This window comes from Apis dorsata, unplaced genomic scaffold (assembly GCF_000469605.1).
Source record: "Apis dorsata unplaced genomic scaffold, Apis dorsata 1.3 scaffold_474, whole genome shotgun sequence".
Lineage (NCBI taxonomy): Eukaryota > Metazoa > Arthropoda > Insecta > Hymenoptera > Apidae > Apis > Apis dorsata.
In genome coordinates this window covers 29,547-47,380 of record NW_006263712.1, presented here as the reverse complement: position 1 = coordinate 47,380, position 17,834 = coordinate 29,547, and the positions used below count along the sequence as shown (strand labels likewise).

The window sequence follows — 17,834 nt, the reverse complement described above, 5'->3', positions numbered from 1 at the left end:
TATAATCTGGATCTCAGAAGAGGAAGAATATCGAGAATATCGAGTGCATACATACTGTTCAAACAAAAACTCGTAGTTCCTATCGCGAATCGTGTGTGTATTTTCTCCGTCTCTACGTTATGATTAAATCAGTGACAGAAAACAGACCGGCTAATCCGTGAGCCGTAAAATACCTGCCGTAAAAGCAATAAACATTGGCTCGTCTTAATCTCGAACTTCGTTGAATAAAAAGTGTATAAACCAATCGTATTGTCGTATTTAGTGAAACGATCGTCTTCCACGTGTGATACAATAAAAACTCAACTTCTTAAACGATCAATATTAGTCAAATTAATAATAATAATAATAATAATAATAATAATAATAATTTTCGACGTTGAATAACTCATAGAAATCTTGGGAACGTGTCGCGAGCGAAATAGTCGTGCGTTGAAGGGAGTTGAAGGGTGAGCTCGAGAGCATAGGAGGGTCCCGACTCTCTGAACAGCGGGAGCCTTTCAAGGTGTAGGTTCCTAGTGGTTGGAGGTCTCTTCTGATGGTACTGAGGGTGACTCAGCACCGGTGGACGAGCGCGAACGAGCAGCGCGGTCCCCGCGATCAGCATCACAGTCGCCGTGTCACGTCGTCATGGCTACACGTGCTGTCACCTCGACGATGATCGCGTTTGTTCTCATCCTACTCGTCGCTGGTTGGCCAACAGGCGGACGGACAGGCTTGGTCAAGTTCTACGAATCTATGCCCGATCATCTGCAACCGGACAGGCGAATACCCATCAACGATTATGCGATGCACGGGCCCATCATCGACGACCACGACTTACCCAGGGATCTCAGGAAGCCGTATCCAGGCAAGAGCTTTGGACCAATGGGCCCTATCGATGGCTCCCTCCCGGATGACGTCTCTTTTCGAAGTCTGTCGTCTGGACAGGAGAAAGGGGCGAACTCGATCGAACTTCTGTCGCCTCACGCTGTCGAAAAGATCGAAAAACATAAGCCGGAGTATAAGATCATGTCTGTGGAGTTTCATCGCGTCGAGACACCGTTTGTCATTGGAATATGGATCTTCTTTGCCAGCATCGCGAAAATAGGTATGGAATCTTGAACTTGGAACTTGGTTCTGGTTCAGGGACTTTGATGGTTGTTTGTTGATGTTGTTGGATGGTTGACGCGCGAGGGAGGATCGATGAACCTTTATGGATTTTAACTTTGGATCGAGAGATCGTTCGAAAGGGTTAGAATTTGATTTGCAAATAATATTTCGCGTTTTTTTTTTGTTTTTTTTTTTTGTAATATGGGGACTTGGTAAATATATTCTAAGATGATACTTGAAAGATAGAAAAATTATTGTTGTTTGCTCGAACTAGTTTCCTTTTCATTCCTTATGACAATATTGAGATTTGTTGGATGGAAGATAGAATAATATTTAATTTACAATTGAGGTTTCGTTATTACCTGATATGGATTTTCTTTTATTCCTTGCGATAATATTGGGATTCGTGAATACGGTATAATTAAAAAGTGATAAATAATTGGGATTGATGTTTTGTAAAAGCTAATAATTAAAAGAAATGAAATCGTTTGCTTGGAACAACGTGGATTTTCTTCTCTTTTAATTGATGACAATATTGATATTTTATTAAACGGAACATAAAAGACAATATTTGATTTACGATTTAGCTTTTATTATTGTTTCCCATCGATGATATAGATTTTCTTTTATTCTAAACGATAATATTAAAATTTATGAAAGGTAATAGATATAGATATTGAAAAATAAATTTCTAAAATAATTGAGATTAGCTAAATATTTTATAAAAGAGAATAATTAGAAGACAGAAGATAGATTTCATTGTTTGGTTGAAATAACTTTTCTATAATTTCCGGAACACGATATATAGTTGATAGATAATTTTTTATAAAAACATTGAAACAAAATTGCAGCAAATATTGAAAATTATCGAAGTGGAAACGTACGACCGAATTTTAATCCGATTTGTTCGAATATACATTTCTCTGTATGTTTATTCGTATATTTATAAAACAATGATAAAATCGTAGCGTGTTTTCTATTGTTTGAAAAATTCAAACGAATGCAAATAAATTTCACGGATAAATCCTATAAATTATTCAAATATTCTTTTATTTTTCTCTTTTTAATAAATAATTTATAGAAAATACTTATCCGTTTTTATTATTTGGAATAATTTTAACTAGTGTTAAATAGATCGATTGTCTCATGATTTGTATAAAGTATAAAGTCCACTCATGAATATTACCATTGATATAAATGATTATTGGATATTAGATTCATATTAAACTCTATAAATAGAGGTACATTGTGTTACATTCTACTATATTTCGAATCGGTGTAAAGCATCCCCATTGCGAAATAGGAGAGAATAATACAACAGTATCGATAATACACTGTTCAGAGACCTTAATAGAACATCCACAAACTGGAGATTCAAATAACAGAGGTTCTACTTGTTTCTCAATCGATCGTGTTTGTAACGTGCACGTGAACTACTATACTCATACAATATGGCTTTTTATAGATTCTATATATTTTGCAAGAATAAAAACCAATAATTCTATCTTGTATTTGACATTAATGTCTGTAAGATATCACGTATGCACTTTAAAAATGCATTTAAATATTATTTTTTAATTGCTTAATTTAAAATGTTCAAAAATAAATATTATAGTGGGAAAATATACCTCATATTTCTTTAATTTTTATAAGAAATGAAAAAATTTAAGAGTCTATCGATCAATTTCATTATCAGAATTGTATTTGTCATGTAGATATATTTATTTGATTTTTAACATTATATAAATATTGTTTGTTATAGCAGCAATTATATGATTATATGTCTTCTTCAAAAGTTTAGACTTAATTTATCGAAGACTTGTATCTTTGACCCTAAAAGAATGTTCCCATTTCCAACTAGGTCATATTAACCTTTTCACGCTTGATGTTGCGTACACGCAACATTATACACTACAAATATTTATTAGTCAAACGACGAGAGCATTTATTTTTTTTATTATTAATATAGATTCAGTGAAATGAGATTCAGAAATAATGCATTTTTAAAGTTAATAAATAATGAAAAAACGATTCTTTTTAAAGATGGAAAAGAATTTAATTTTAAAAAGATTAAAGCATTAAATTTTTTTAATTAAAATGGCATATAAAAATGAAAAAATTGACAAAAATAAAATCAATAAAATATATCATGCTTTTTTTCACGTGGTCTTGAAATAAAAATTCAAATAAACGAAACAAACCAAACACAACAACAAAAATAACGAAAAATCGAATATCTTTTGCACTACAATTACGCAAGTTATTGATTAATAATTTAATTTTTAATGCAAATGTTTTTTGTATCATATATCAAACGAATTCGTGATCTAAATTTTTATAAAAATTTTAAACAAATAATAGAATAATTTATAATTGGAATAATACAAATAACGAACGTTGCAAACATTAATTACGTCGTAAATTGATTAAATTATAAAAATATTCAATATCCCAGTTGCAAAGAAAATTCATTTGAAATACATTCATTTTTTCAAAATAGATTTGATTGAAAATTCATCCAAATTATTCCAATTGATATATAGTGTCATCTCATTGAATATTTATCAGTTTAATAATCATTAATATAGGTAATTTTAAAATAGACTTATACGATTTTTAAAATTTAAACCATTTATAAATTAATCAATTAATTGTATAAATCAAACATCTTTGAAAAGAGCAATTGATTAATTTAGCTTTTGAAATTGACTAGTTTAATACAAGCACTTAATCTTTTACTCGCTATATTTAAAATTTCACTCAACTGGTTTATATTATTATTTCAACAAGCTACTTTTCAAAGCTATTTATAACTTGGATGAATTTTCATATTTTCGCAATCAATAATGGATCTATGTAGAAATATTCGTATCAAATTAACATTTTCAATATGTGAGAAATATAATTTCAGTAAAACTTTAATCGAATGAAATTAAATTTCAAATTAGTTCGGCATACAATGAATAATAATAATACATATACCTCATAAATCAAGAGAATAAATTTGATATAATGTATATAAACATTCGCATAGATTCACGGTAGCCATAACACATTTGATTGAATATTCATACTTTCATAATCAATAACACGTCTATGCCCAAATATTTCTATTAAATTAATATCTCTAATTATTTTACACGTTGAAACGTTCGATCGACTGAAATCAAATTTCAAATTTAACTCTCCATGGTGTAAATAATAACAGATGCAATACAACAATATAACAAATATTTGTAACCACACTCAACACCATCCAACGAAATTTCCACTACCCTAAACCATCAAAAAAGAGGTGCACCAAAAACCAAAAACAAGGAAACCAATTTCCCCGCAACAGGCGGTTTAAAAAGTAGCTTGAGCCTCGCTGTTCTCCAAACGAGGGTTAATAACGGAACTATTGTTTGCATCCTACCACTATGCCCAACCACCAAAAGGGTTCTCCACCGTTCTTCCCTTTCTTTCCATTTTCCATCGGTATACGGGCCGCTGAACGAGTGTTAAATCATGCGTTTACAGGCTTCCACATGACGCCGAAGCTCAGCAAGATCTTTCCGGAATCCTGTTTGCTGATCGTTGTCGGCGTGGTGGTTGGTGTCCTACTGTTCCAGGCGAGCAGTGTCCACGTGTCGCCTCTCACTCCCGACACATTCTTCCTCTACATGCTGCCGCCTATTATCCTGGATGCTGGATACTTCATGCCGAATCGACTGTTCTTCGACCATCTGGGAACTATACTTCTGTTCGCCGTCGTTGGGACTATATTTAACACTTTGTCGATAGGTTGGTAAAAATGGATTCTATATACTTTGAAAGTATGTGCATGTGATTTTATTTTAATATTTGCGAGGAATGGAATGCGTTTTATTTTAATAATAATATTTAGATTATCATAAAAGGAGGAATTATTTTTATTTTAAAATTAGAAATATGGGTATAAATTTTATTTTTACTCGATAATTTCTTTTATTCTTCATTTATGTTTCATATTTGAAAATTAAAATAAGCTATTCTAAAATTAAGTAACGTCACCTGAATTGGTTCATCAATAATTCAATATTAATTATCAGGTAACGAAGAATTATCAGGTGCAGAGAATAAATCCTCTCTTCTTTTAAATAAGGAGTAATAATTTTAGTTGGATTGATCTTTTTTCTTTTATTTTCAATCTCCTCTTTGGAAAATGAGTGGATGAATTAAAAAGATCATGGATATGAATGTTCTTTTCCAATATAAATCGAGAAATTACTTTTTAGTAATTTCAGTAATAGTAATAAGTAATAGTCAGATTTTTTTTTTTTTAAAGAACTCTCATTGAAATGAGTAAATTTTCTCATTTTCTCTACTTTGTATTTAGCTTCATAGTAATATTTCCCTTTTTGATACTTTTATAACTTCTATTTTATTTAGCTTTTCTTTCCTTCATGTTACTTTTGTAGAAATGCATGATAAAGAATGATTCTGAAAACTGCTTGTGAAATTATTGATGCTGGTCCAGGAACACTTCTTTCTCGAACATAAGCGGCTTTTGATGCGATAAAATCGTGCAAGTGCACTTTACAGAGCTAATTAGTTCTCGTAATGGAATAAAAGATTCGTTCTTGATTAAATGGTAAAGTCTGTCAACACTTCACTAACAGCATCGTGTATTTTCACGTCATCTGAATGATTTACAGGAATTTTAACAAAATCAGTAACAATTTTATCAGTAGCAATTCTTTTATATCCACGCTCTTCTTATTCACATCAAAAATTCACTTGATATTATAAAAATAGTTCGACGCAATTAAATCATGCAATTCGGTAAATTCTTCCAATAAAATTCTTCAAATTCAATTATTTTATTATTATTATTTTTGTTAGCTTGTCTCTTCAGAACAAAAACTCGATAAAATAATTCTCACTTTCGATTATTATTGTGTATGCATCTTGCACAAATATACACATATTTGTTTATACTTATACATTTTTTTTTTAATTTACAATCTTCTTGAATCTCCTTCAGGAAAATTACGTAAGGAATTTTAGGATATATTTGGTTAATCGTTATTTCGAAGTTTAAACATATCAATATCAAGGGATTAAATCATAATTAACTTCGCTTTTTTAATGAAAAAAATCAACCACCATTTCGTTTAATATATATTTTACATATGTTGTATAATATTTTATATTAAATATATTTCATTCAGCTATGATTTTTACAATAAGAATAAAAAGAAGACTTCTTAATAAAAATTTACAAATTTTCGTTTAAAAAATCAAATTTATACTATTAAATTAATTCACATGAAGTCTTAATTTTTTTTTTAAATTAAATCTTTCTTTGTTCTATTATTATTCCATCATAAATATCTGTAACAAATTACAAAAACAGTATACAATACAGTATCCAAAAACTCGCAATCTACACGATACTCGTGGTTCGACTTAATATCCGATTATTTTCTGTATTTGAAGCTACTTAAGTCGATCACTTTCGTACGTCAATATCTTTGCAAAGTTTAGTCGGTCGATGTTTCGTAATCACCCAATGTACAGAGAGTCCCACATCTAGATCTGTATCGAGAGTGAAAAGCGGACGTCGAACCGCCCACGCAATTTCTGTTTGTGGCACGTGTCGTTCACGAAACGGCGCTTCGTTACGAAACGTTCTCTTACACGAGAGGACGATGATGTCCGCGATAATTAAAGACTCCACGTAGTTGGTGAGGTTTCTTACGGTATTATTATCATCGGTGAATTAATCATCGAAATATTTTACAGTGACGATTTTTATTCTGTCGATTTACTGATTCATCGATTCAATGAAATCGATACATGGATATCTTGTTTAGAATTCGTTATATTATATAGAGTCTAATATGATTCATGAATAGAATTGAGGAAGGATGATTGGTAGATTAAGAATATGACGAGGAAATGTTTAATATAAAAAAAGAAGAACACTCACGTTTAATATGTTTTATTATAAATTAAAATATAAATCACTGTGGAATTTATTTCATCATTTGTTCGCTGAAACTTCGTCAAAGATAAAATAGAAAGTTTTAATCATTGAGAAATTAAAATCATTGGATTAAGAATAGAAATGAGAACATACTATTCGCGTTTATTATAAATTAGAATATTCATACTATATATCGTATCATATTCATCGTTACAGAATTCATTCTGTTATTGATAGACAGGAAAAACCCAATCAAGGAAACAAATCATCGAATCAAATCGAAAAAGTAAATATAACAATATTCTGAAACTGATACGAGAATCGAAATAGAAACATATCTTCATAACTATTTTAATAATAAAAAAAGAACTAGTTTATGAGAATAAATTTTTATTCTATTTTTGTGATTGTCGTGTAACATTTTGCTAGTAATTTGTGTTTCAGTCATTAAGATCGCTATTTTTAGAAAAGATAGTAGATTGCACGCCCTCTCCTGTCAAAAATAATATGAAGATATAACGATAATATAACACGACAGTTTACGAAGTATGTACGTAAATTTACAATATATATATAATATTTCTAGTCATGCTGAAAATTAAAATATAAATTAAAGAAAAACAAAAAAAGACTCGATCAAACGATAAATAATTAAAATAAAAATTTCGATTTTTAGTTTGATGAATATTAATAAACCTGATAAAGTCTCATTTAGATTAATCAAATTCTTCGAATTCAATAGATTAGTGAACTGAAGTGAACTGAATACAAGTTTTAATTCAAGTTTGAATTCGTACAAATCAAGTTATTCGATTGAAGTCGTTTCGAATAGAGATAACCTAGTAACTTCGAATAATGAATATGTATAATGTGTATAATAATACCATTAAAAAAGTATTCAATACTAATATAAACTCTATTATAATGAGAAACATTGTTAAACATAATAAACTTTTAACAATTAACGAATGAATTATTAAAAGTTTGAAATAACTTTTTGTATCAATTTGTTGTTCAACAACAATTTTACGATACAGTTATTCTTTGTGTATTATAATACGTTGAACGAATATCTCTTCCTATTCGGAATTATCGTGTTCTCTACAATTTTAATTCCGTTTAAAAAGAGAGAATAATACGTCCATTAAATAATTTTTTCCAAAAAAAGAAAAAAAAAATACATATATTTAAAACGCAAACATATGAACATCTGTTATTGGCTCAAATCCAATTTTATCGAAAATTAATGGAATAATCTATAAAGTACTTAACATTCATAATTTAAAGCGGTTAAACGAGCTTACGAATGAAATATTTAACCAAATTATTGAAAATCCAACAACTTGCGTTTTGATCTTTTAATGAACTGTTTCTAAAATTTCAATAACTGTATTTCAATCGCATTTAATCGCATTTAATTTCAATTAAGCTAAATATTGAACGGATAAATATTGATTAACCAAAAATTTTAATATTTTTCTCTACTTTTCTTTTTTATTTTATTTATAAGTACTCTTTTAAATTGTTCATAGGTGCTTCGTTGTGGGTGTTGGGTAAAAGTGGCCTTTTCGGATTCGAAACACCACTTTTGCAAATGTTCCTGTTCTCCGCGTTGATCAGCGCAGTTGATCCTGTCGCCGTGTTAGCTGTCTTCGAAGAAATCCACGTGAATGAAATCTTGTATATCGTTGTTTTTGGGGAGAGCTTATTGAACGACGCTGTCACCGTGGTAAGTATTCTTTATGCACGATTTAAACAATTTAAACCAGATTAGATTTGTTTTAAATATAGTTCAGTGATTATTCAAAAAAAAAATGTAAAGAAAAAAAGAAAAACAAGAAAGTAGAAACGTAATATTTATATAATAATTCATAAATGAACAAAAATACTTAAAATATTATATTCTAAAATGATGTTTCTCTTGACGCTCGAATAATTTCGATTGAATCATTCTGTCGTTCGATCATTTATATTTACAGTTCGCTTAAAATTAACCCAAAATAAATGGATTCGTAGAATCTGAAAGAGCTGGGATAAATAATACGCTTAAATAGATACAGAAATGATACGATAGAGAGCATGAATTCTAATCAAATTACTCGACTACGAATAAAAGTTAAAATTGTTATTAGAATGAATTCAAATTTAATCTCAGTCCAAATTAGATAATCCTCGATCTGCCAATAACGATTATTATATTATATCAAATTGTACGATTTCCTTGTCCATAAGACCTCTTTTCATTGCAGTCTGATCCAATTGCAGTCTGAAAAATTTCTAATTAATTAATTAACTTCGCGGAATCTCTTAATCATTGGAACAGCTTAATAAGTTACGGTTGTTTAATGACACACAGGTGCTGTACCATATGTTCGAGGCTTACAACGAGATAGGGCCGACGGAAATACTCTACACGGACGTTCTCTCGGGATTGGCTTCGTTCTTCGTGGTGGCGATCGGTGGCACGATAATAGGGGTGATATGGGGCTTTGGTACCGGTTTTGTTACAAGGTTCACCCACCAGGTTCGCGTGATCGAGCCCATCTTCATATTCGTCATGGCTTACCTGGCCTACCTAAACGCCGAGATCTTTCATATGTCCAGCATACTGGCGTGAGTAAACTGATCCTCTTCTGGTGAATACTTTTTACAGATCGTGAAAGTTTAATGATCATTCGTAATTGGTATATTTTGAGTGGGTTTAAGAGTGTGGTTTCTAATGAAATGAAAAGAGTTAAAAAGTGGGAATCATTGTTTCTATGGTTGGAAACTTTCGAGATTCTTTTAATTCTATCAAAAAGATGATTGTTATTAATATTGATTGACTAGGAAATCTCTTTGAATTCTAGAGATTAAAATATTTTATATTTTAATTTTTTACGAAATAATGTTTCTTAGAAAAAAGAAAAAGAAAAGGAAAAAATAATAGTTTTGAATTTCGAAAGTTTTGGATTGGAAGAAAATTAAATTAAGACTCTAAATTATACATGTACATTATTTTAAAATTGTTATTTTACAAAAGGATGATCCTCTTAATTAATTAATTCAAAAGCAAGAGAAAGTTTACGATGTATTTGAATATTACAAAAGAGGGTTGGAAGTCAAAACAGATTGAGAAACACTTGTTTAAAGGAATAAGTAATAAATATTTATAAATTTTATTTCAGTTAATTTTTTTAATAATTTAAGATTTTCAGATTTAATTATTTCCATTTCCATATTTTAATTTTTGAGAATAATGATCATAAATTCTTTCAAAGAATTTCTCATTCAGTTTACAAATTTCCAACTTCATACTTGAATATTTTTTATAACGAAAGCTTGTAATTAGTATTGTTTGGAAACTTTGGTGACACTTGCAGATTATTTAGACAAAACTACACGAACAAACAAGTATACTTTCATAATAACTATTAAATACAATTAAGAGAGAATCTAATAAGTAGTTATTTCTATATTAAAATTTTCGAAACTTTCTCATGTAAAAAAAGAATATTTCTTGAGATTTTTAAACACGAAATATTTTTAATAAAACATTTCATGTTTCAAAATTACATTAATATATTCAGACCATTTCATTATTATTTCGCTTAATTTTTAATTTATATTTTCGTGAATTTTGACGACATATATACTCTCCATTTACAAAATCTGTTCGATTCTATCATCAATTATAACAATATTCTTCGTAATTTAAATAATAAAAATGAAATATAAAATATAAAAATAATAATATATCTCGAAACATTAGTTGGTAAACTTATATACCAGTCAAAGCCAATCTCGTACAGGTAATAAAACACAAAACTCGAGAAAACCAGTTCATCAACGAAACAACCCTGTAACATATGCAAATTTCCCTTGTTTACATCGATAAACCGAAAATGCCCTGCACGTGGCCACCGCGACCTAGAAATGTGCAACACGAGTGTGCCAACTCACTTCTCTCGACACGCTCTCGGCCGGCAATAAATTCCAAAAAGGACCTCCCAGCTCTCACGCGAATCGTTACATACATATATATAGCATATTCGATGAAACCTCGCCATGTTACCTCGCCATCCAAGGGCGAAACGATTCATCGATACGCTTTTAATCAATCTCTTGGAACTGTTCTTTAAACGAAACTTTGAAATTTTTTTCTCATATTTTTTTCCTTTTTTCTTTCTCTTCTTTTATTTATTTTTTTTTTTTTTTTCATTATCAAATCCTCGAACCGTGTCGTGGAAGGAAGAAAAAGGTTAAAGGGAAGCCTGACTCTTTTCGTGATCGTCGATTTACTCGATAATTCGCCCAAGGCTAAGTCTTTATTAAAAAGGAGAAAAAAAAAGGAGAAAGAAGGAAAGTAACAGATCGTCGTTATAAATGCTCGAAAACCCTACGATAGCAGCACGATTCTCGTTAAGTCTATTATTTACACGTTTCCTGGGGAAGTTGGTAGCGATGATCGATCCCGATGCAAAGTACGCCCTGTGTAATAACTGTTCAAATATGCTTAACCCGTAATCGCTGCTTCTTGCTCAGCTATCGTGATTTTTTTTTTCTTTTTATACGATTAAACAGTGTCATGTGTTCGATTGACGAACAAAAGGATTTTAAATAAACGAAGGATGAGTGTGATGTAGTTATAGTGGAACGATGATTTATTTGTTTAAAGAATGTGATATGTGCAATATTTGGACAACGAAGAGAAATAGATCGTTAAATGGAAGATATTGTACTTTTAATTTACTTTATATATGTATTTACAATTGCTCTTAAAAGTAAAGTAGAACACAGTAAAACGCGATACTTCTATAATACGAAGAATTGAGTTACCATTTTATAACGAGATTAAGGAAAATTTGGAAAATAAATATATAAATGAAGAATAGGCAAATTCTAAAACTGAAGAAAATTCGATTTGATGAAGAAATGAGACTAATATTCCAAAAAATGAAATATAATCTTATATTAAATTTAAATTATTTAATTTAAATCTTATATTTAATTTAATAATATGCTCGAATAATTTTGCGAATTCAAACTGAATGAACTGTTTTCAAGTAATCTTGTACCAATATTTTTAGAAGTGGCTGGAAATTTTGGAATTTCATCAGAAATTTTTGAGAATATTAATTCAGAAATATACAATACAAAATCGAAAAGAATTCAATTATTTATTATTATTTCTAGAAGGATCGAAAATTGGAATAAATATTAAAAGATATAAATGTAAGATATTTTTTTTTATGATGGAGATATTTAACCCAAGTCACGTTTCATATTTTATCCCTACTCTATTTGGAGTTCTTACTTACTTAGTTATTTTAGAAACTGTTCAAAATTTGACTACATTTTCATATCTTTATTAAGATTTACGCGTATATTATACATGTTCCTATGAAATAAATTAATGAACTTTATTTTAAAAGATTGTATTTTATATATTAACGAAAGTAAAGAGTTCAGCTTGATGTAAAATTTAAAAAACAAAAAACTAATATTAAATTCTTTTATTCCATTCTTTATTTTATCTTTCTCTAATAATAATAATTTTATCCTAGTTTTATTCATTCAAAAATTCGCAAATTATATTTATTTAATATCCATATTTTTATTAATTCATGTTATTCACGAGAACGAAGATGAGAGTTAGTTCCATCTTTGAATAACAAAAATTATTCTAAATATAATTCATTATATACTCAACATTAAACACACAATTTCATTAAGTCAGAATTAAATTTCCTTGCAAGATAATGTAAGACATTCACGACTGACTAGACACATGTACGCCAATTTCCAAGAGGTTAAATCCCTATCAAATTTCCTCTCGCCACACATTAACAAGTGAATCATGGATGGATCTAAACTTGGATCCAAATAGTAGTCTCCAGTCAGACGTACGCACAAATTTCCAGTACGTATGTGTACAACGGTCGCATCCATATCGTAAATCGAATAGACGCCTCTAGCCGCCGATTTCGTAAACCCTCGGATCGTACGTTCGAATTAATTTCAACGACGTTTACGAAACGTACCGACTACGATCGATACGCGAACTCGAATCCACCCTCGCGCCATATTCGTCCCCTTCGTGTTGTCCACTTCTCCCCCCATCGATTAACCGTGACCTCTCCTTTGTCACCAGGATCACCTTCTGCGGCATCACCATGAAGAATTACGTGGAGGCGAATATATCGCACAAGTCGCACACCACGGTCAAATACACGATGAAAATGCTGTCAAGCAGCTCGGAAACCATCATATTTATGTTCCTCGGGGTGGCGACCGTGAACAACCATCACGACTGGAACACGTGGTTCGTCGTCATGACCATCGTCTTCTGCTCGATCTATCGCATCGTCGGTGAGTATACGAGTCACCCCATCAAGGTTGGGGGTGTGAAATCATCAATTGTCCCGCAGTTTGTCATACAAAGAACTCGTGACAGTAAAGTGGTTTCACGTGGATGCAATCGATGCGTCAAACTGGACGATACGAAACTGGATTAAGTGGGGTAGGTCTTGTTAATGGTATCAAGAGATAAGGGGGGAGTCTTAAGGTTTAAACCGATTCATGGCTTATCGCGTGTCACTTACTTAGCAAAACGGTTACGCGATCGTGCCAAGAATAGGCGTTTCTTGCGCTTTGGTATTTGCCTTTTTGTTGGATAACGAGGCGGGATGATGCCGGGAAACTTGGCACGTGCCACCCCCGGGCATTGTTTCGTATCGTTTCGGATAATTTGGATAAGCAGAAGGGGTGAAGATTAAGTAGTTCGGTTGGGATAGAGTTGTGTTTTGCGAGGATGATTGCTTTACCGTTTTGGCGATATTAGCTTCTTAATTCTGTAAAGTTGAACGAGAGATTCATTTTGAGAGACGATGGTAATTTCTGAAGTGGTTTTTGTAGAGTATTGGTCAATAGATAATTTGGTCAATAAGTATTCGGCCATGATGTATTCGACGTATAAATTTGTCATCAATATTCTATTAATAAGTTTATACAGGATGGCTAATTTCCATTTAGATGGTCTACTATATAATATGATCCTGAAATATTGATGGAATAATGATTTTCAAGACGAAAACTTTTTAAAAACTGTTGAATTTATCGTAATTTTTTTGTGAATTTGTATATATAGAATAGATCTTCACAATTCCATTATAAATAGAACTTACACTATTTTTTTCAATAACTATCTTCAAAATTTAAGTAAATTTATAATACATATTACACATAGTATAATATCATAATTACAATAAGTTTATTATTGTAAAGAATTGCTTTACAAAATACAATAATTAATTATAAAAAAGATAGCATAAAAATTTATAACATTGTATCCAACTTACTTTTTAGAAAGAATTTCTATTTTTATATTTATAACAAGAGATTTATAACGAAACGTATAAAATCAAATGTAATATTACAAAGGTAAAATTTCATGTTACTTTGCAGGATTTGCAAAAGGATTAAAAAATAAAGTGAATGAAACAATGAAAAAGCAAAGAAGAAGAAAAACTTTTTGAAATATTAAATTTTTACATTAATATAGATCTTTTAATGGACATTTCAGTTGTACTTTTCTATTTCTGTTCTAAATAATTTAATTATTTAAATAGTATCAATATCGAGATTGACATTTACCATTAAAATAAACGAAAAGAATAGTCTTGAGAAAACTCGAACTTTTCTAATCTATCTTCTCGGTTAAATCGTGAAATATCTGGAAATACTCTTAACAAGATTCGTCTAGCTTCTTCCGCAACCACCAGTTTACATCAGGGCTTACTGTCACGGGCTTATGGCTTCCTGTTCCATCGACGGTTTATCGCTAAATCGCTGGCCACTAGCTGCACTTAAAAAATTCATCGTCATCCCTATGTAGTCTGAAAATATCCTACTTTTTTCAAATCCGGATATTTCATTTTTTTTCTTCTTTTTTTTTTCTTTTTTTTGCGAAATAGGAGTCGCGATTAACTATAGCCTTTCGTTGTCAGATTAAAACAACGATTAACTTCAATTTTTCACTGTCACGTAAAGAATAAAAGCTGACATTTTTCGTGAATAAAAAAATTTCCTCTTTTTACAAAAGAAAATTATTTTTCTTTATGATAAAAGATAAACGATAGATTTTTTTATCGTTTGTCGTTGTAACATAAAAAAAAATATAATGGAAAAATTATTGCGAGTGGATTTCTTACAAATGAATCAATTTCTATAAAAAAAAATCTTTTGTACTATTTCATAAAAAATTGAAAATGTTAATTATCTTTTTCTTTACAAGAAAGTTTACAACAGTTTTTTCACTATCAATTAGAAATTGAAATTATCAATTATTGTAAACAGAAATGCTTCTTTTTATAGAAGAACAATTTACAATCAATCACAGTTTTCCAATTTTACACGTAAAAGAGGAAACCTAATAATATTTATTGCAAACAGAGGTAGAACCTAGAAATAAATCTGTGGTCAGATGACAAAGCCTGATATGTCATGTTTTGCTAACTTTACAGTACAGTAACTTTAAAGTTTGTTCAGCTATGAAAAATCACAATGTTTCTCAAATATAAAATTTGTCCTTTTCCCTTTTTTTTTTTTTAAACTACATGCTATCTTTGACAAACTAACATATATTATAGATATACATGAAAATGTATATATATCTCAATTAAAAAAAAAAAATAAGATAAATACATGTATATCAAATTTTGGCATTTGACCGCGGAAATAATGGCTAGATTTCATGTAACATGCTGTTTGTAAAGGGTTGAATGCGCTGACTTGGATTGAAATGGATTTTCAGGCGTGATCTTCTTGACAGCGTTGGCTAATCAATTCCGACTGCACAAGCTGAACAAGGTGGAGAAATTCGTGATGTCTTACGGTGGTTTGCGAGGTGCCGTAGCATTTGCTCTGGTCTTACTGATCGATCCGAAACACGTGTCTTTACAACCGATGTTCGTCACTACCACGATCGCAGTCATTTATTTCACAGTATTCATACAGGTAAGGATGCAATAATATTTCTAAATTGTTTAATTAACTAATTTCGAAGCATGATAACAAAAGAGATTGAAGAAAATTAAATATTACGTCTTCTATTTCCACTATCAGTTAACTTTTAATTATGAAAACTATTGTTGAATCAGTTGAAGAATATCAATATTAATTTTAATAGAATATAATTTGATTTTCGATCAATTTCTTTTTACTTTTTTCTTCATATATTTTCCAAAAGTTTTCTAATATATTTAGAAATGTTAAACTAAATAATCTTCGATATTTTATAAATTACGAATAGTTAAATAAAAGATTCATCATTTTGATAAGTTTCCTAATGCCATTATATCTTATACTAATATTTTTAATATTTTTAAATATATTTCGATTCAATGATTCTTCGAACTTAACATCCATCGATTTTACAACGCATATATTTATATAACTAGTTTTAATATTTATTATTATATACCATTTATCTGGAAATGTCTCCAGATATCAGTTGAATAAGTATTATTACAGTTGCGATGTTAAATGACAAGGATGGAAGCCGAGCCACAAAGTTCGAGTCAACATTTCCTTGTATTCGAAGTGGTAGGATAACGTGGAAAACTTTTCAAGGGTATTTGCCTTAAAAGAAGACATTTAAGCAAATAGAAAAGATTTGTGCATTACGTTTTCTTTTCGTTTTCGACCATTGTTGCGTGTAATTCCCCATCGAGGATACAGAGATCGTTACGTTTCCTTTTACGTACGCCATTATAACTTCATGGTTGCTCTTTACGTTTTTTCATTTGCATTATTCCCAATACATACGTAGAATTGTTTCGTGCACAACACTGGTTGTTTAAACCAATAAGGTTGAACGGTGATATAAACTTTCTTCCTGCAATAGTGAAAAGTTTAAATTAAACTTCATCGTAATGATGAACGATACTCTTCTCGAATCTCTTCTTTACACGAAGTACGTGAAAAAATAATAATAAACGAGATCCTCCCTCTCGGTTCAGCGAGGGAATGACACGATAACAGGGAACATCCCCTTTTTCTCTAAATCAACATTTCTTTCTCCGAGAGGGAGCTCGTTGTTCGCGGCAAGTAAACTTTGAGAAATGTTGATTCAGACTCGAAGAACTATTCATTGGCTCTGCCGGTTTGGCGAAGCTATTCTTACGAATTTTCTCAATTTCCTCGATTCTAATATGGCGGCCGATAAGTGGAGTTCACGTGATTCGAAAGTTTGTCACGAATAAATGAATTTTTCAAAACTTTAACATTAATTATTATTAAGGATGGTTTAAAAGGTTCGAAAGTTAAATTAAAAGGGTTTTCCAAAGTTCAAGATGGTGTCCTTTAATGTTTCTCCTATCAATTTTTGATCCATTCGCGGAATTAAATAAAGCTTGAATGAAGTGGGATTTTTAAATTGGAGATAAACGATTCTTTTTTGCAAGTAATTTTTAACTGTTCGTAGAATTAAAATACGACTTAAATTTAACGAAATACAATATAATTATTTTATAAATGTTTTATAAATTATTTTAAAATATAGATTACGTATTACGATATTCATATTTCCTATCACCTATACTATTAAATATTAATAATACGTATAAAAGATTCATTGCAAAAAAAGCATTATTAAATTACAATTTATAATAAAACGTGGAAGTTTTAAAAAATTTCAACATCTTTTATTTTATTTGGTAAAATTGAAAAATAAAATTAAAATCTTCGATAGCTGAAAACAGTTCATAAACCAAAAAATTCTGTTCAGATGAAAAATAATGATGCCCAAGAGAGA

At 30.2% G+C, this 17,834-nt stretch overlaps 1 protein-coding gene across 3 annotated transcripts in view; it reads left to right on the top strand.

Moving 5' to 3' along the window:
• The first annotated feature begins 401 nt into the window (after positions 1-401).
• Positions 402-17,834, top strand: part of LOC102675059 (sodium/hydrogen exchanger 3) — a 31,446-nt gene continuing 14,013 nt past the window's right edge. Inside the window, exons 1-6 of one of the 3 annotated variants that reach the window (XR_422420.2) lie at positions 402-1,087; positions 4,609-4,872; positions 8,572-8,768; positions 9,396-9,652; positions 13,173-13,390; positions 15,834-16,036. Coding sequence is in view for 2 of the 3 variants with exons in the window: in XM_006620090.2 (XP_006620153.1) it covers positions 628-1,087; positions 4,609-4,872; positions 8,572-8,768; positions 9,396-9,652; positions 13,173-13,390; positions 15,834-16,036 (1,599 nt within the window). In the remaining variant the exon portion in view is untranslated. The remainder of the gene's footprint in view (positions 1,088-4,608; positions 4,873-8,571; positions 8,769-9,395; positions 9,653-13,172; positions 13,391-15,833; positions 16,037-17,834) is intronic. The other 2 variants (XM_006620090.2, XM_006620091.2) reach the window with 2 other exon arrangements.